The 20667-nt window shown below is 46.2% G+C and overlaps 2 protein-coding genes across 2 annotated transcripts; both read left to right on the forward strand.

Annotated features, from left to right (window-relative positions):
• Nucleotides 1-7507: 7507 nt before the first annotated feature.
• LOC117642449 lies at nt 7508-12229 on the forward strand. Its single transcript, XM_034380686.1, has 5 exons — nt 7508-8285; nt 8882-9061; nt 9761-10005; nt 11989-12114; nt 12224-12229. The coding sequence occupies exons 1-5, from the start codon at nt 8252-8254 to the stop codon at nt 12227-12229; spliced, it is 591 nt and encodes a 196-aa protein (XP_034236577.1). The 5' UTR covers nt 7508-8251.
• Nucleotides 12230-12303: 74 nt separating this feature from the next.
• LOC117642453 lies at nt 12304-20456 on the forward strand. The gene is made up of 7 exons (XM_034380691.1): nt 12304-12336; nt 13323-13405; nt 13767-13951; nt 17833-18003; nt 19060-19170; nt 20056-20235; nt 20349-20456. The coding sequence occupies exons 1-7, from the start codon at nt 12323-12325 to the stop codon at nt 20454-20456; spliced, it is 852 nt and encodes a 283-aa protein (XP_034236582.1). The 5' UTR covers nt 12304-12322.
• Nucleotides 20457-20667: the final 211 nt, after the last annotated feature.

Below are 20667 nucleotides of genomic sequence, written 5' to 3' on the forward strand. Positions count from 1 at the left end.
GCGATATCATCGGCAACTTTGGCCCGCCCCGTACATTTAGAGATGTGGGGTTTTCGCGCATTTAGCCCTAAACCTGAGTCTGGGTCAAAAAAGATGTTATTTTCGGCATCAGCACCCTCAAAAACATCAGACCCCTGACGGGTCGCGGGGACGTGGATTGGACGTCCAGATCGCATCCGATTTGTTTCATATTGGATGCGAATAGGACGAGCTCGATCGATCCACAATCGATCCAGGTAGCATCCGCAAAGTCCACAATGATGTCCAAACAACGTCTTAAACACGTCCAGAGCACATCCAGACCATCCACAACTGCGACGTATCCATTTCTCATCCAACCTATCCACATGCAGTCCAAAGTGCATCCAACGCTCTCCTTGCGCATCCAAAATGTGTCTAACGGAGCCAGATCGCATCCCCGGCATCCACTGCGCATCCAACACACATCCTTCACATCCAGAATGCATCCGCCACATCCAAAATGCATCCAAACCACATCCAGCACATCCCGAACGCATCCAAAACATATCCATCGTATCCAGATCGTATCCATTTCACATCCAAGGTGTTATTTGGATGTGATTAGGGCCTATTCTGGATATGATGGATGACTCCTTTACTCTGGGTGAGCTGGACGACCTCCGGATGCGGATGGGATGGATCTTTCTTGTAGCCTGTCGACTCGTCGTGTTGATGTTGCCTGGATGAGTGACGAACTTCTCGAAACTGGTGAGCCTTTACCGGGAGTTGAACCTGGTACCTTCCACATACTAGCCAACAACTTAACTCACTCGGCCACCACATCCTTGTTAGAGGAGCAAGAACAATACGTACTCTTAAACTTCACGCGAGGTATGGTCCACACAGCATCCTCGTTAAGTCCAGCTCGTCCACAGGCATCAACCGTCCAGACAACATCCACAATCTCCACTTGGCTTCCGAAACCACCAGGACATCTGGAGTGCGTCCTAAACTTATCCAATGCACATCCATCACATCCTGAACGCATCCAATGCACATCCGTCACATCCTGAACGCATCCAATGCACATCCAACACATCCTGAACGCATCCAATGCACATCCAACACATCCCGAACGCATCCAAAGCACATCCATCACATCCTGAACGCATCCAATACACATCCAACACATCCTGAACGCATCCAAAGTGCATCCACAACATCAAGATCACATCCAAAGTGCATCCACAATATCCAGATCGCATCCAAAGTGCATCCACAACATCCTGAACGCATCCAATGCACATCCAACACATCCCGAACGCATCCAATGCACATCCATCCCATCCTGAACGCATCCAATGCACATTCAACACATCCTGAACGCATCCAATTCACATCCATCACATCCTGAACGTATCCAATGCACATCCAACACATCCCGAACGCATCCAATTCACATCCATCACATCCTGAACGCATCCAATTCACATCCATCACATCCTGAACGCATCCAATGCACATCCATCACATCCTGAACGCATCCAATGCACATCCATCACATCCTGAACGCATCCAATGCACATCCATCACGTCCTGAACGCATCCAATGCACATCCATCACATCCTGAACGCATCCAATGCACATCTATCACACCATGAACGCATCCTATGCACATCCATTACATCCTGAACGCATCCGCTACACTCGGATCGCATTCAACGCAACCAGATCGCTTTACGGATGCGATCTGGATGTGGTGGATGCACTTTGGATGTGGTCTGGATGTGGTGGATGCACTTTGGATGCGGTGGATGCACTTTGGACGCGATCTGGATGTGGTGGATGCACTTTGGACGCGATCTGGATGTGGTGGATGCACTTTGGATGCGGTGGATGCACTTTGGATGCGATCTGGATGTGGTGGATGCACTTTGGATGCGATCTGGATGTGGTGGATGCACTTTGGATGCGATCTGGATGTTGTGGATGCACTTTGGATGTGATCTGGATGTGGTGGATGCACTTTGGATGCGATCCGGATGTTGTGGATCCACTTAGGATACGATCTGGATGTGGTGGATGCACTTTGGGTGTGGTGGATGTACTTGGGATGCGATCGGGATGAGATAGATGTACTTTGGATGCGATCTGGATGTGGCAGATGCAGTCTGGATGTGGTAGATGCAGTCTGGATGTGTTGGAGTGGCTTGGATGTGATGTGGATTATGAACGTTTGGATGTTGTGGACTTCATCTGGACTTTAGGTGTCTCGTGGATGTGTTGGACTTGACGGAGATGTGGTGTTGCAGCCCAGTCACTTTTGTGTGGATTTTGCGGATGTAATGTGGACCCCTTGCGGATTTATGTGGACGTGGTGGACGTGAATTAGACGTCAGTAGATCTCCTGGATGTGTCGGATGCTTAATGGATGATCCGTCTGCGGCTGCTCGGGATGAAGTGGACGCGATCAGGATGCCGACTGGAGAAAGCTCGAAATGTGGATTGGCGCGGACTTGCGTGGACGCGGGGTGGACGCTAGGTGGATGCAACAGACACGAAATGGACCTAGTTTGGATGATGTGAGCTCCAAATCACATCCCAGCGACCCGTCAGGGACACCACGCAAACACTCGAATAAAAAGAATGTTGAAAATCCCCCCACGGGGTTTTAAACCCCGGGGTCCAAACTTCTCCGATTCGCTCGAAATTGGCACCTTTGGGTTTTTGCTTGTCGCCCTGTTTCCCAAAAAATACCCCATGCAGCCCTCCTAGCTGTATCCGTTCCCGAAATCCTCCTCCACCCCATGTAGCCCTATCTAAAAGGGTAAGTCCCCCTGGAAGCCGAAGTCCCGGATCCCACTGAAGTACCAGATGGGTCATTCCATATAAGATTTACACGGATCTGGGTGACTTGACGATTTCGACCAAATTTGGCTCGAAGGTAGCCCTAGTGGTCAGGAACATCCCCACAAATTTTACACACAATTTTACTGAACCTGTGCGCGCGAATCGGCTGAGACGCCCCGTGAAGGTAGGCAGCCAACCCGGGCGCGCAGTCTTTCCGTCTCTCTTGGGATGTCTAGCTGTACCCTATTTCCCTCGCCCTACCCCGCCCCCCCCCCGCAACCTGCCCTGAGGGAAATTTGGGCCCAAAAAATAGGTGTAAATCCACTCAGGATCCTCTGAGTGGCTCTGCAATTTTCTTTAGCAACTCCAAACCGTTCAGATTCTATAGCGATTTGAAACTTTTGTCAACTTTGAATGTCGCATTCCTTGGCTTTGGCATGTGTAATGAGAAAGGGACCAGCCAGGTTTCTTGGCTTACCTATAGACGATTGTATCCATAAAAGCAAAAAAATTGGGAAAAAAAGTGAAAAACTGGGAAAATATTTTTTAAAACTTCACAAAAATAGAGCTTGCTAAAATAGGTGGGCCTTTCATATTGGTGATACTTGGTTCAGAGCGCACCTACCCTTAGTCGAACAAGCCCCCAAAATTTCAGGTCTGGCCCAGCTTTTTAGCTATTGATCGGGTTTACATTTTAACCTTTAAAACCCTATTCTGGTATCGTAACTTGAACGGCAGGAGCCAAACGGACTTGTGTTAGGTTTAAATCTTTTGAGCTCGGGATGATCCTCAAACATTCCCTTTAAAAAAAGACATTTCATGTCCTCTTGAAGTCCTTCTGAAATCCCTTTACAAGAGAACCGGTAGGGGGTGGGGGGGGCGGTAGAATAGGGAGTAGGGGCGGCGGTAGGGGCGGGCCCAGGGGCCACCAGGGTGGTGGTACGACGTCGTGTTTCAGTTGCGGTACTTGGTCCCATGAGAAGGGTAAGGGGTGGAACAATAAAAATCTAAAAGTGCATTAAATGTTCATCTTTAAATCATCGATGAAGTCCAAAACTGAAAAAACCCAAGTAGCATGTAATCTTCAGAACTAAAATAAAAAAAGGTCCCTGCTTGACCAAAACACAAAAAAAAAAAAAATAAAACCGTCAAAAACTAGCTACTAAAAATGGTCCAAATATAAAAACAAGACATAAACACAGGGCTTAGCTCTTAAAACAAACAAGATGCTTGGTATCCAAGGAAAGGGGCCCACGGGAAGACTCTTCCTGGACAACTTGATTCTGATGTTGCCGAGGGGAACCATTGTAACCAGCATAACCATACTGTTGGTACTCAAACGGCTGAGGCTGATATGCAGATGGCATTTGCTGCTGCTGGATTGGATATGGCTGCTGCTGTTGAAATGCTTGCTGCTGGTAGTGAGGATGATGCTGAATGGTGATAGTCTGGAGAAAAAATTGAAAATTTGTTTAATTTCTAAAAAGGATTGAAAATTCAATCAAACATTGGATTAATTGTAGCTTCCTTATATTAAAATAGAGAATGCATCTCTCTAAAAGAGGGATATAGCCGTAGCGCCTGTGAAACTGAGAGTAGGCAAGCCAGTTAGACAGCCACGCCAGTTGGGCTAACCACGGTTTCAAGTCCTACGACTTAAGAAAGTCTCATCAAAATCCTATGGAAAATTTCTGAATGAAATCTCGGCGAGGCTGAATTCTGGGGCTACTAGAAGACTACGTAGTGCTTTCAAAAAATATGAACATGAAACCCTAAATTCTTTAAAAAAGTTAATTCAAAAGAGATAGGTAAGGGGCTATTCCATGCCATCCAGGAACATAGTGAAGGGACAGGAACAAACCTACAGAACTCTAGTGACAACCAAGTTGTTCTCTTGTTGAAGTAATGAGAAATTGAAACCGAGAATTGAGAAACACCACAGACTTCTCACAGAAAGCTGTAGCTACCGATGAGTCGATCAAGTGGAACCCCAAGAGATAAGGATTAATGGCAATGGCAGACAGTTGAATGAAATGTTGGCAGACAGTGGAATAAGAATGTAAAAGTATTATTGTACCTGCCCTGTCACATTTACTTCGTGTTCAGATATCTGTTTAGAGAACCCCGCTCATTTCGGGTACGGAGTCATTGCTCCCGGGAGCAGGTCGAACGGCTGAGGTGGTGACGCGTGAATCGAGTGCTAAACGACGAATATCGTCATCGGTGGCATCAGTGAGGCAGGTCAAGGTCCCACCGCCAGCGATCCGGCAAACTGACGACCTGCAGATGCCCGAAACAAAGTGGGAAAAACTCAGTTTAGTCACATCTTTGCGTTCAGAACTTCTATCGTTGGGCCTTAAGTGGTTTGCATCATGGCACCAAACTATTTGACTCAATTCCAAGCAGTCAAGGAGAAAATCCACTTTGAAAAAAGATATAACTCATCTTTACCCCTTTTACACTCTCAATTTAGCGGAAAATGGAAACAACTCGATCAAGTCAACATGACTCCGTTAAACATATTGTTAATAGGAAATAAATCACCTTTTTAAGTATCGATAACAAAAAGGCTAACTTACACTGTAAAAGTTCCGTACTTTTGTACAGAAATGGAACAGAAAAATATAGTACGGAGGTACGGAGAAAAGTGCGGAGCGTTCCGTACTTGCTCCATATGAACCAATGTAAATAAGTACGGAAAAAAGTACGGAACGTTCCGTAGTTGGCAAGTACGGACGGTCCAGGCAAATTATTGACCAGACATGTTCCGTACTTTTTTCTCACAGTGTAACCCCCTTTCGTTTTGAACTTCAACGGAAACAAGCTAGGGCCCGCCCTTCCGTCGAACCGAGTTGCCAGCTCCGCTTCGCTGCGCCGGCAACTCGGTTCGACAAGGGGCCGGCCCAGCTTGGCCTGCCGGCGGCCTTTCCTCGGGCCTTCGGCCCTCGCATCAGACCCAACTTGACCAGTCGAAGGCCCGGGCCTTCGGCCCGCTCGCATCACACACCCCGTGAGCGGGTAAAGCAAAGTTATCGATGTACCATCGTGACTTAGGCCCGCCCTTCTATTCTTAATATGCAGTAGTCCTTACACTTTTTACTCCAACTGTCCTTAGAATATGCCCATTTCATTTGTCTCTTCGCCCTCATTCCGAAAATACCCATAGTTGCCATGCTACTGCAACTCCTGGCAATAGAGGCACAGCAGGAGCGCAAAACGAGTCCGTCGCACTTTTTCCCATAACTCATGAAGGCGGGCTCCTGGACCCCCCTTCCGACCCCTCGTTGAAGAGGTCTTGCCAAGACCTATCCAAAACCTAAGTAAAAATTTTCAGTCGGTCGACCCCCTTTTTTCAAGATCCTGATGTGACTAATAGACGAAGTCGGGCTCCTGGACCCCCTTTCCGACCCCTTGTTGAAAACGTCTTGCTGAGACCAATCGAAATCTGCAATAAATTTTTTTAGTCGGTCGACCCCCTTTTTTGAAGATCCTGATCTGGCCAACTTGTAAAAGCGGCCGATGGGGTCGGGACCAGGTCCATTCATCTTGTCTCGTCGCCCCGATTCCAAAAATACCCCTATGTGCCCTGCTAGCACCAATAATGGCGGAAATCCCCCTCCCGCTCATGTAAACCATGATGCACCTGCAGCAGCCCTTGTGCGACCCGGACGGGATTTGCACCACCGGATTATTTGTTTGGACGGTACTCCTGAAGTACCCTCCAAATCTGGTTACTCTAGCTCAACTCCTTCCTTGTACACAGACGCCAACAACAACAACAACAACAACAACACACAGACACAAAGGCAAATGCATAGGCCCTCCCCCTATTTTTTGAATAGAAGGGCGGGCCAAAAAGAGCTACACTGTTAGAAATTAGCTCCGAAATTTTATGGAGAAAAACCCTATAATCACGTACATGGAGACGCCATTCATTTTCCATTTTTTTTCGGAGAGATTTTCCCAGGGCTTAAACAGATGTTCTTCGGAGCATTACTTGGGTCCTGATGGGAGGTAAAATGCATGTCTTTTCTCAGAATGGTTAAAGAGGGCTTCGCTGAAGCGTTCTTTAGTCTGAAATGGTCAAAGAAGGGACAATCTTTTTCGAGCTCATTTGACTTATATCCTGTAGCTTACCCTTAATATTATGAAAACTGAGGTAAACAAGTAGGGGTTTACCTTTCCCTCATTTTTTAACTGGTTGCAAACCTTTTTTCGTGATAGTGCACTGTGGCAAAAAGCTACGGAAAATCCTGTAAACAGCTTGTGGTAATTCTCCGTAGGCCCCTTATCAATATTCTCCGTAGGCTCTTACAGTAATTTCTGTAGGACCGCACTGTATTCTCCGTAGGACCGCACAGTGATCTCCGTAGGACTATACAGTCTTCGAGGTCCTACGGAGAAGACTGTGCGGATTTACAGAGAATACTGTGCGGCCCTACGGAGAATACTGTAAGAGCCTACGGAGAATATTGATAAGAGGGCTACGGAGAATCCTGGCAAAAAAATTAACAGGATTTTCCGTACCTTTTTGCCACAGTGTGAAGCATGCATTTTTGTTCAAAATTCCGAAAATTTTCGGAGAAAGCCCGGAATTTGCATTTATGGAGAGCTTCATGCAAAAGTTTCGGAAAAACTCCATGATTTTTCCATTTTTTTTTCGGAATTTTCTGACAGTGTACGTCCAAAAGATGCACCAGATGGACCAACACTCTCTGCTGACTATAGTTCCACTTGTCTCCAAATTCCACTTAGTTTAGGAAAAGTTGAGATATCTCTGTTTTCCATTTAAACGGAAAGTAATTAGTCAGAAATCCTATACGCAGTGGAGGGCACTCTCAGACAGACAATGACTGTTACCACATGGTATTGACATTTTGTCGATAGTACCTCTGGTTTTTGTGCAACAGACATATGTACTTTGGAATTTTGTTCGTATTATCTGCATTTTTGTTAGTACGTATTGGCAAAAAAATTCCTACATAATTTTATGCAGTAAATTGTTTGTATCTAAAAAGTAAATACTAAGTATTATTGTTGTAGCCTGCAGTACCTAGTTACTGACGATAAAGTCAACAAGAGGCTGAGAGTGGGGATATCATGGCAAATAAAAATTAACTGACTTTCCCGCAATGTTTGGTCTCTGTACGACTCTTTAGCAAGGATTAGAAGCGTTTCAAATCAGAAAACTGAGCTTTCTCCGGATGGGTCAGGGTCACGTGACGTGAGTGCAAGAGTCGACGACTGTCGGAGTCGTTTCTTTAAGTCACGTCGGCAGAGGTTATCGTATTACAATTCCAATTCCCGCGTCGAGCTTTATTTGGGGAGAAAGGGGAAAGCGCTATATAATATCGGCATCGTCGTGAATCGATTGAGAAGGCAGACGGGGCTGGCAGTATCAGCTCCACTCAGAGCATTCCGAGTCAGCATTGTACCAAGATGCTTCTGCTCGTGTGGATGCTGCTCTCACCAGGTGAGTGAAATGTTCAATGGTCATGTTCATTGCGAGGGGAAAACTACTTTGGATGTACTACACTGAGAACCTATGTATGTACTCAGTACACTCAAGTTTTCAGTTTAGATTTCTGCAGCACGCACAAGATTTCGTAGGATTTCGCCGGATTTCAGGCTCTTTCAGATCTTGAGCCTTTTCGGGGAAAGATTTCGGAGGTGGAATACGGCTTAACCGTTAGCCCCGTCAGTTCATCAAAGTTCTGCAGTGAAAGGAAGGTGCTTTGTTATCGATGCGGCTGCCTGGCTCCCTTGGATGTCAAGTCTTGAGGCCCTTCATCGTGAATGTTAAACGTGAAGCTGAACCTGGAGGCCTTCTGTGACCCTTTTATATGCGAAGCTAAATCCCGAGACCTTTCTCTTTGAACGTCTTATGTGATTATGTGAACCTGAATCATGAGTCTGTGAACGATCTAGTTATAGGTGAGGCTACATCTTGAGGCTTCGCTCTCCGTGAATGTCAGGTTAAGCCGGAATCCTGGGGCTCTTCTCGGCGAACGTTGCGTCTGAATGTTCGCGGCGAAGCCGAATCTTCAAGCCTTTCTTTGTGATCGCTAGGTGCGCTGGCTGCAGGGCAGCTCGCTCCCAGCCGTCTGGTCCCTTGGCCATCGTGGATCGGGACCTGGCTTGCCGACGTGGCTGACGAGGCAGACATCCACCCCGAGGATCGACAGTGCGCTGCGGATAGCCGCCTGGTCATGGAACATTTTCACAACCACTCGGCTTGGGCCGCGAGAAGTAAGTCCATGACAGTGAACCACAGAGAACAGGTTGGCAGCTCCAAAAACCCTTCGGGAAGTCCTCTTAGATCAGGTGGAGCAGGCCTGCAAGCACATTGCAGTGCAGAAGAAAGTGTGAATGGGACAACAACAATACAACAAAAACTGTATAAAATAGGAACATCAGGGATTGCATAAAGTACAACGAGAAATGTACAAACCACAACGAGGCCTGGACTGCACAGCACTCGTCATGCTGGTTTCATTGTACTTTGTACAACAATTGTTAGACTTTGAAAGTACAATAAGTTATTACTAAAAAATGTGCCAGAAATTTCTGTACTTTTGTTTTGGTTTTTTCTAGCAGTGATGCAGCCAGTACGGTCTAAAATCACAAATGCCGAGGCTAGGTTAGGTTGACTTTTTGAATTTTTGTGTACGTTTGCCTTGAAATAACCAAGCGTGACATGAAATTACGTGCAAATAACCTTAGATAATGCGAAATAACGTGATGTATCTGGCAAATGTCTAGAAGTAAGTGCAATAACGTGAAATAACTTGGAAGAACGGTGTACAAAAGTTTTTGAAGTTGTTTGCCCTTCGGTAAAAGTCATATAAAGTTTGCACACTGTGAATGTCGTGGGAATTCCAAGCTAGGACATTCCACGACGATCATTAGACATAGGCGCAAGATTTGAGCATGGCCTCTCCCTCCCAGTGCTGGACGCCAGCAGCGCGGGCCCTTCGCCGGGCCTGCTGCGCGGCGTGACGGACAGCCTGGGCGACTTCGACGAGTGCCTGGGCTTGGCCTGGCCGCACGCCACCGCTGCACCCGTGGAGCCGCAGTACTGCCTGGTGACGCTGCGCACCGACCCCTTCCGCCCCTCCACCGCCTCGGGGACCGCAGCCTGGGGCACCGTGGATCACGTGGGCCCCTACGCCAACGTCCACGCCATGATGAAGGTAGGGCACTGTGATTCCAAATGCTATGAACACAGCAATAGCCTGGTAAAACCAAAATCAACATCTGACCCCCTGTTTTGAAGCTTTATCACACTGTAAATAAAAAATTTGTTCGTAAATTTACAAACAAATTAGGGGTAATTTCGTTGCACGAATTATTTGTAAATATACAACGTTTTTATGTTTTTATCGATTTATGAATTTTTCTTCACGCAGTAGTTTGTAAAATCACAAACTTTTTACAAGTTTCAATTTACGTGGACCACTTTTGTTCAACATTGTCACGCTGATTAAATGAAGATAAACTTGTTTCAGTGGAATTTTTTGTTCTATGAAATATCTTGTAGTTCTATGAGACATCTTGTAAAATGACGAAGGCATCACCCTATTTCGTAATTTTACAAGCGATTTGTGCAACGAAATTACCCATGGATTTGTTGTAATTTTAGGAAACATTTCATATTTCTGTGACCTAACTGTAGTAATATCGTCACTTTTGAGATGTATTTAGTTCGTACCATTTCATAAAGCGATGTTCACAAACAAATTTCATAAAATTAAGAAGATTTCTGTGATGAATAATCCATAAATCGGCCTTTACAAATAAATTTCATAATATAACGAAATGTTATTGTTACTTTACAAGGAATTTGTAAATTAAATTTCGTAAATTCACAATAATTTTTTACAGTGCAGTTTTCGATTGAAATCAAGCGTAAGAGGCTCTTCCGTTAAGAAGCATGAGACAAAAATTTCGGCTTTTACGCGGATTGTTTCATTGTATTGATGCGTAGACGTTGTTTACGCAATTAACGAAACTTTAACGATATGGTACTGTGTAATTGAGCTAATATTTACCGTACTGTTTTGATGCATCACTATGAAACTGACAAAGTTTGCCTCTAAAGGTATGCATCATGTAACGTATCCCCCCCCCTTTTTAGTCGACTCTAATTACGCCCCTGGTAACATCTTCAAGTGCATGTCTGTCTATGCTTGACCCAAGCGAGTTACCATGTCATCGCGCACCATACGTGCGATGCCGCGCACTCGCACTGTGGCAAAAAGGTACGGAAAATTCTGTTAATTTTTTTGCCAGGATTCTCCGTAGCCCTCTTATCAATATTCTCCATAGGCTCTTACAGTATTCTCCGTAGGGCCGCACAGTCTTCTCCGTAGGACCGCACAGTCTTCTCCGTAGGACCTGGAAGACTGTATAGTCCTAGGGAGATCACTGTAAGGTCCTACGGAGAATACTGTGCGGTCCTACGGAAAATACTGTAAGAGCCTACGGAGAATACTGACCAGAAGGCTACGGAGAATTACCACAAGCTGTTTACATAATTTTCCGTAGTTTTTTGCCACAGTGTTGGGGTTGGGGTTATTAACATTTTAAGTAAGAGGGGGGTCTTGGCCGACCTCTCAGCATCGATCCTCACGTGCCACTCGCGATGAATGAGTCATCAGCAGCACACTAAATTACTAAGTAGTTTTACGTGCATAACCTTTGCACAAAAGTGTGCATGCGTTTTGAAATGCGCGTATTCACGCGTTTCACACGCATGCTCGATCTTGTGCAAAACCTATGTGCGCACTAAAAGTATGAAGCAATTTAGTGTGATGACTTAAATTTGGGGTCAGATGAACCTTATCACTCTATAGTCGGAAAGGATTATTATCGCTTAAATTTGGGTGATGAAAGCTTACCCAGTCTCACTGTATCGTGATCCAATAATATTCCACGCTTACCAATGTGAACCACGTGCGTGTCACGTTTGAAAGTAAAAAACTCCACGAATTTAGGAATGTTCTTCAGTAATTTTTTAATTATTTTGTCGACTTAATTTCATGAATTTCGGAGAATTTTGACCAGCAGCTAAGATATCCCACGAATTAATGTGTACAAATTTCCCATTGAAGTAGGTTCCCATTGAAATTTTGCGTTAGCGCTCTCTGAGGCAACCTTCCCTCTCCCGACCGCAGGGCCACGGGCAGCACCGTGCCGTGGTCCCGCTGGGCAGGCTGCGCTTCGGCGTGTGCCTGCCGGCGTCCTGCTCCGCCGAGGCCGTGAACCGCGCGGCGCGGCGCCATCCCCAGTCGGACGGGGACGTGCGCTGGGCCGCGGCGGTGGAGCACCCCAAGTTCTGCACCCGGCCGCCACCACGTCACGGACGGCAGCAGCACCAGGATGGTCCTCGCGGGGTGAGTCGGCTTACAGACGTAACTGTCTGTACTTACGAACGCGGTCAAGTACACACGAATGCATGCTTGGCAGCGCACTTACAAATGCATACTTGGCGCCGTATAACTCCATGCCATGCAGATGCATATGTAAGTGTGTACTTGGCCTAAGAATTTGTAAGTGTTTACTTGCAAGCCACACTGGTAAAACTAAAGCGTAACTCTATGCTTGAGTCAAGCATAAAGTTATGCTTGAAGACGTTACGCTTGAAATCAAGCATAGGCTAGAAATTCCCCCATGCATTTAGATAGGGGGAATCTTGGCGGATGAGCCTGTTACGCTTGATTTCAAGCGTAAACTGATTACGCTTGAAAACAGTGGGTAATACTACGCTTTAGTTTTACCAGTGCAGTTAAGGTTTTTCGTGCAAGCGCGGATCCAGAATGTTCCTTGGGAGGCCTACACTTGCCTACACTACACAACGAATGTGACGTCTTAACAAGTTTGTTGCATATCTTCGACACACTAAAGTCGCTTAGCTTCTTTCGGACACAAGCATCCGTACTGCGGACAGTTTTGTTCGAACGCAGTTTTTACGGATGGATAAAGCTTGTAAAACGGATGATATTCATGCCTTACCGCATAGGTGTCTCTTCCTGACTCACATGAATGTTGTAGACAGAATCCTGTCATTACACTGCAAATCCAAAAGGTCAGACTTCTCGCCACTCCAGAGGCAAGACATAAAAGTCTCGCCAAGATTTGGTCAGACCTGAAAGTCTCGCCAAAATTTGGTCAGACAAAAAAGTATCGCCACTAAACGGTCATACACAAAAGTCGGACCCCAAAATGGCGAGACTTTTGTGTCTGACCACCACCGCAAGGCCGTAATGCGCCGGATGGTTACGGCCTAAAGGCCGTGGTCAGACACAAAAGTCTCACCATTTTGGGGTCAGACTTTTGTGTCTGACCGTTTAGTGGCGATACTTTTTTGTCTGACCAAATTTTGGCGAGACTTTCAGGTCTGACCAAATCTTGGCGAGACTTTAATGTCTCGCCCATATTTTGGCGTGAAGTTTTTCCATCCAAATTGCAGTGTACCGAAGGTGGAAGTACTTTTCTATTCTTATTGCAGTGTAGCAGTGCTCATCGGGTTGCTGGTCCTCGCTGGCAGCATGCTTGATCCAAATGGAGTAGCTGACCTGAAGAAGTTTCAAGGTACTGTCGTACATTCCAACTCTTGCGGCCTGCAACTCGGAGAATCATTTATCATACCCGCACAGCTCTGCACTGAGAATGAATGACTAAACTTTTGGTTGCGGTATTCTTCATCGCCCAAATTTGGGTGAGAATAATTTTATCACCCAGAAAACCATAATTACCCAAATTTGGGTGATAGTACGACCTTACCATGTATCCCATGCAGCTGAAACATCCTTCATCGCGTAAATTGGGGTGTGGAAACCTTGGCTTTGGGTGATAAAGTATACCTCACCAAGAATTTGGTCTTAATCAAGACCTTTTCATTCTCAGTGTAGCTTGTAAATTGTGAAACCACTCCCTTTGTGGTCTATTTTAGGGCTGCAAGTTCTGTCTGCATTTTCGATGCGCCGCCAATGGGCTGATCTGACGAAGCCCATGGGAAGTGGCACGATTCCTGGATTGGCAGGCTTTAAGACATACATGTGTGTCGTTGTTGTTGTCTTCCACCATTTCCTGTTGCAAGAAGCCCTCTCCGTAGGAGCCAACTCGTTCGCAGCTCCGGTAAGTCGCAATTCAAACTCAAAATATCACTGTGAGCTAATTTATATAATACGTGCAACGCCTTCCCATGACCCCCTCCGATTTCGACCAAAATTTTTTTCTGAGATGCCCTTATGGTAAGAAAAAACATCCTAAAATATTAGGTCGCTAAAAAATTTATTGGCCGAGAAAACACAGGTTTTCTAAATTTGCCAATTTTTTTACTTAATTTGGGAGTTTCTTTACTACTCTGAGGTTTTTAGTGCTAAGTGGCTGAAAATTGGTATTCTTATGTAAAATTGCCCAAGGAACAAGAATATGGTCACAGATTTGACCTCCGACCAATATCTTGAGAAATACTTACCCAAAACGACCAAATTTTACCGAAAATACCCAAATCTTGGGGAAATGGTCATAAATATTTTTTATCCACGATCCGTTGACGCAGTCTTGTAGAAAAAGAGCTAATAAAGCCAATGAGCACACGCCCAGGTTCCTAGCTCAAACCGTTTAGAAGCTGTAAGGCGTCAAAGTTGGAGGTTTTTTGAGGGGGCCTGAAAACCGGCACTTTTGACCTCCTCGCTCAATGTCCGGCACCCGAGCCGTACCAGCCATGATCGTTGCTTTCGAGGGGAGGTCTGCGTGCGCAATGGGAGTCAAGAAGAGGGTAAAGCGGCACAGCGTTTCCGAACAGCGTCCCCTTTTAGAGCGCCTGAACAGCCGAGGGTTGATAAGCTCACCAAACGGCGCTTGGGAAGCACTCGCTGCCGCTGCACCGTGGGCTCGCTGACAATGCCATTCGGTTTAAGTCTAATACTGTCGCCCTCGACAAGCTTCGGATTCTGTTGGCTGCCCCCTTCCTTCTCTTTCCCACATGGTCACCCCGTCGCCCGCGACCCCTCAACCTGCCCCCAATACTGGATATATTGTGTGTTGTTTCGGATGAATTTCACGGAGGCTGTCGCCCTTTGGTAAGCTTTCTTCGGAATCTGTCGGCGTTTCCCCCGGTGGTTTTCTCCCTTTCCCAACCCTAAGGGGTCGAGGGCGAGGGGTTTGAAAAGTTGGGAAAGGGTGGAAAACAGCAAGGGGCAGCCGAAGACTTGCGATTCTCTTCCGAACCCTCCTGACGGCGACAGCTTGAGACCATAACCGAACAAAAGCTTGAAATTCGTCTGAAACAACACACAATTTATCCAGTGTTTGGGAGGTTCCTCTCAACCTCCCAAACACTGGATAAATTGTGTGTTGTTTCAGACGAATTTCAAGCTTTTGTTCGGTTATGGTCTCAAGCTGTCGCCGTCAGGAGGGTTCGGAAGAGAATCGCAAGTCTTCGGCTGCCCCTTGCTCAGCGGTTCCCAACCTTGGGGTCGCGACCCCATTTTGGGTCGCGGAAATTTTTTTTTTGGGTCGCGGCGTGGTGACGGGGGTCGCCTTGGGTCGCGAAGCGTATACCTGGGTCACCAGTGGTCCCTGGCACCTTACGGTATTGGCGCTTCCGCGAAGGGAAATCCCAGAGTTGTTTGCGTCTGCCTTGGCAGTGGGATGCGTCTTAGCATCTGTTTACGGCAAAAAGGGGGGAAGAGGGTTTTTACAGGGAAAAAGGGGGCCCCTTGACATCAGTTGTTGAGTACAGTCGCTTGCAGAAAAGTTTCACTGCGGCCCGGGGCGGCGGCTCGGCTCGGGTGGCCTGCTGCCGTGCTTGGGGAGGCCGGGGCATGGCGGGTACGTATCCGTACGTGGGCCGTACGTGTCCTACTGCCCTTCGCTACAACATACCTGTCTGAATCGTCATTTTTGACATGGTCTATTTAATAATCAAACACAGAAACAGGCTGGATGTTAAAGGAGATCTACGCTTGGCGGTGACGCAAAATACCGAACCGCGCATCGACAAGCTGGTGCGCAGAATGCAGGCTCAGGGCAGCCACTTGAAGTCAAATAAGGCTATGAAAACTAACCTTTCTTTCATTTACAACAAAAAGACATAAAGCTAAACAAAAAGCAATTTAAACATTTTAAAAAAATAATTTTCTTTTTTTTTTGGGGGGGGGGGGGTCATGGGTCGCGTTGGGTCGCGACATTACGGCTGTGGGGTCGCGAAAATTTTTGGCAGCCATTTTTGGGTCGGGAGCCGAAAAAGGTTGAGAACCGCTGCCCTTGCTGTTTTCCACCCTTTCCCAACTTTTCAAACCCCTCGCCCTCGACCCCTTAGGGTTGGGAAAGGGAGAAAACCACCGGGGGAAACGCCGACAGATTCCGAAGAAAGCTTCCCAAAAGGGCGACAGCCTCCGTGAAATTCATCCGAAACAACACACAATATATCCAGTATTGGGGGCAGGTTGAGGGGTCGCGGGCGACGGGGTGACCATGTGGGAAAGAGAAGGAAGGGGGCAGCCAACAGAATCCGAAGCTTGTCGAGGGCGACAGTATTAGACTTAAACCGAATGGCATTGTCAGCGAGCCCACGGTGCAGCGGCGCGAGGCTTCCCAAGCGCCCTTTGGTGAGCTTATCAACCCTCGGCTGTTCAGGCGCTCTAAAAGGGGACGCTGTTCGGAAACGCTGTGCCGCTTTACCCTCTTCTTGACTCCCATTGCGCACGCAGACCTCCCCTCGAAAGCAACGATCATGGCTGGTACGGCTCGGGTGCCGGACATTGAGCGAGGAGGTCAAAAGTGCCGGTTTTCAGGCCCCCTCAAAAAACCTCCAACTTTGACGCCTTACAGCTTCTAAACGGTTTGAGCTAGGAACCTGGGGGTGTGCTCATTGGCTTTATTAGCCTTTTTTTACAAGACTGCGTCAACGGATCGTGGATAAAAAATATTTATGACCATTTCCCCAAGATTTGGGTATTTTCGGTAAAATTTGGTCGTTTTGGGTAAGTATTTCTCAAGATATTGGTCGGAGGTCAAATCTGTGACCATATTCTTGTTCCCTGGGCAATTTTACATTAGAATACCAATTTTCAGCCACTTAGCACTAAAAACCTCAGAGTAGTAAAGAAACTCCCAAATTAAGTAAAAAAATTGGCAAATTTTGAAAACCGTGTTTTCTCGGCCAAAAAATTTTTAGCGACCTAAAATTCTAGGATGTTTTTTCTTACCATAAGGGCATCTCAGAAAAAAATTTTGGTCGAAATCGGAGGGGGTCATGGGAAGGCGTTGCACGTATTATATAAATTAGCTCACTGACTCTCCGTACCTCAAACCCAAATGTTTCCGTAGCTGTCTTGTCAATTTTTTACCTAGACGTTTCAGTCTTCTCTGCATTCTCATAGCAGACTTCTCCATGTCTTGAATTTTTGAAGTTGCCGAAGTAGACATATCCCCAAATACAATAAATTGATCTCGACAAGACAAACGGTATGTCAACAAATTCGTGATTTGGGCGGGGAAAAGAAAATGTATTCAAAGTTACGGTTATTTTTGGGCCCCCTTTTCGAGTTTATTCATCACCAACCCATCAAGGACTCTTAGAGTAAAGTATGCGCGTTTCTGTTAATGTGCTTTTGGCGGACGGTAGTCCTCCTCTACTGGTCGCGTGGATGCGGACTGCATTCACAATGGCATGGTGCACTTTTTTCTTCTCCGGGTTCCTGATGGTGCGCGCAGGACACGATGCACGCCTTCTTGCACCCCTCCGGCGAGCGATCAGGTTTTACAGCACACAAATTGAACTTACTGAAAAAGCACTTATTTTAGATTATGCATTCATTTTCCGTGTGGAATCTCCTATATTCCTAGCAGTGCATGCAAGCAAGCTCTAGCTCTTTGCCTTGCTGAGATGCAGATGAAATCAAACATGACAGAATTTGGGTTTTCGTCAGCACTGTGGTAACCCGGGGAAAAGTTTTCAGTGACCGGCACACGTTGATACATTTCTGGGCATTGCCGCATGGAATCAGGTTTTTGCCGCAACTGGCGGCCCTGACGTGGTGCAGGCTGTGGTCTTGCCCGCGTGGAGCAGCGGCCCCGGGGGGCGGTGGCGTATGGACTTCGAACGCGACGACTGCCGGGCGGCGTGGTGGCGCACCCTCCTGTATATCAACAACTTCGGGCCCCGGGGGGCGCCCACTGTGAGTTCCGCACTAAGCTGGAGGGATAGCTTTACAATATCGCGTCTCCAAACCACTTTTTACGTGTCACTGTGTGGTATTTTGTGCATAACTTTCAACAAAATGACGCATTCGTTCTAACATGTACGAGTTCGTATTTAACAGAACAAAAATGTTCGTTGTTGCGCATTAATTCAGGCATCTCATGCGTACGCTCAATTTCGTGATAAAGCCATGCGTTAAAATAAAACAGGAGTAGTACTGTGAGTTTGCAGTTTCTGATCATATGCCTATCATCTCTTTAAGGGGAGGTTCTGGTGAAAATGCTATTTTCTTCTAAATAGGTCCCACTGTGAAAATTTGTTAAAAATTTGATGTCTTACCAAGTAGTAATTAAAATTTTTCAATTGGGAGGCACATTCTGTGCGCTGAACCCAGTCGCAGATCCTTTTTCTCCTTTTAAGGCTATAGCTATAAAAATCTTCTTGCGCATACTATTTTGTCGTAAAAGGTTGGCCTTGACATTTTTCACTTCTTCGATTTATTTTTAAAAGATGCCGGCATGCAGAACTCAAAACGTAAATTACATTTTTATTCGCAAGCTTTCTAACCAAGCATTTCACTATTATTGACCAAAGATGTACAAAATAGACAAATTTTAGAGACTTTTCAGCTTAAAAAGCTTACAATTAATAATGTAATGGAAATTTTGAGCTATGCATGCCGGCATCTTTTGAAAATGAATCAAAGAAGTGAAAAATGTCAAGGTCAACCTTTGACAAAATAGTATGCGCAAGAAGATTTTTAAAGATACAGCCAAAATAGGCTCAAAAAGACTCTTCGACTGGGTTCAGAGACTGGCATGTGCCTTCAAAGGTCAAATTTTAGTCTCCTCAAAGAAAGATTTTATATTCCGAACCAACTGTGACAGTGGAATCCATTTGGAAAATAGCGAGATTTTCACCAGAACCTCCCCTTAAAATCATCCTATGACATTTCTTTTTGAGTGTTTTTGTTCGTTTGTATTTTGTGTGCCTTCCCTATTTTAGCATTACGTGGTATTTGTCTTTTGTGCAGTGTGTTATCCAGCTGTGGTCTATGGCAGTGGACTTGCAGTGTTTTGCCGTGTGCCAGTTGAGCATGTGGATATGGGCGCGGTGGATGCGTCGGTCTCCGAAGCCACTTCAGGTCAGATCAAAGGAGCTTTCATGTCAGAACATTTTGCTTCCCGTAACTCTAACTCAGAAGTGTGTGCATAGCATTCTTCATGTTGGAGCATTCCTCGACCCCCCATGTACCACGTGGGCCAGAAGCCCGGTGCAAAATAAAAGATGTGCAGTCCTGAAAAACACGCCCGCTGCCACTGTAGAAAAAAGATACGGAAAATTCTTTTAATTTGTTTGCCAAGATTCTCCGTAGTCTATCAATATTCTCCGCGGGAACTCACAGTATTTTCCGTAGGATCTCACAGTTTCCTCCGTTGGACTTTACAGTGTTCTCGAAAGAACTACTATAAAGTCTGTAAAGGTGGCCGTCAGGTAAGGCCACGTCCAAAAATTTGGGGTTTTCTTGAGAATAGTTCACATGTGATGGTTTAAATGGTAAAGAAAGTAATTTGCATAAAAATTTCCCGTAACATGTGGTTTAAATAGTGCCAAAAATCGGAGGACGGACATGGGTGGACACTCATTGTGAGGCCACCTCAAGGGGTCATGGAGGAGACTGTACGGTCTCACGGAGAATACAGTTTGTAAGGTAATACGGAAAATATTGATAAGAGGGCTACGGAGAATAATCACATATTTTTTACAGAATTTGCCATAGCTTTTTGCCCTAGTGGCTGTCTGGCAGAAATGCGTACCAGTCCCCCGCGGGGTTTTTGGCCCACTGGTACAGACCACCTGGAGCGTGCCTTGCATGAGGTTGCGTTGCTGAGGCTCCTTGAGAGGAGCCTTCCAGACATGCTCCCGGTGGATGTTCACTTTTCAACCTGATGCATGGGAAACTCCTCTCCAATGTTGAGTTTTTAGAGCAGCCTCGAACAGAACGTTATCCCTGAACTCTGTTGAATAGGGAGGTGCCGAGAAGTCAAACCGTCGGTCCAAGGGAGCCAAGAGGTCAAAAGCCGGTTCGCAGGAGGATGGCCGAGCGGGCATTTTTTTGGAGCGCTCTTGGCTCGTCACTGACACTAGTTGTCCGTGTAGGCATGGGGGTCTACTACAAGTGGCCTCTGGTGCTTGCCATGGATCACGCGTAAGTTATGCCCCACTGTTCAACGTCTCAGCGCAATGTTGAGCGTTTGGAATCACAGTGCAATTTCAGAACAAGTTTTGTTTTCACTTAGTTTTCTGGCATTATGTTTTCAGCTCCTGCGCTCATCGGAAAAAGCTCCAGAACTGTTTCCCACCATACACACCCATGAGCATCCATCTTTTGTCCTACGTTCTCGGTGGCGTCTCCGCAAATTTTCGTGAAATCTCTCTATCGTGACACCTACTCGGCTAAAATTAGCAAGGTGACGAGCAACTGTTCGATTGTACACTGGTGTAATCTGTACATTAGGGTGGGCCGTGAAACACGATTTTTCGATATCGCAAACGTAATAGCGCGCCAAAGTTACTTCATGGGAAAACAACTCAACGCGATCTGGGCCAGGTCTGTAACTTAAAGCTTGACCCTCGCGCA

Source organism: Thrips palmi, unplaced genomic scaffold (assembly GCF_012932325.1).
Source record: "Thrips palmi isolate BJ-2018 unplaced genomic scaffold, TpBJ-2018v1 HiC_scaffold_16, whole genome shotgun sequence".
NCBI classification, from domain to species: domain Eukaryota; kingdom Metazoa; phylum Arthropoda; class Insecta; order Thysanoptera; family Thripidae; genus Thrips; species Thrips palmi.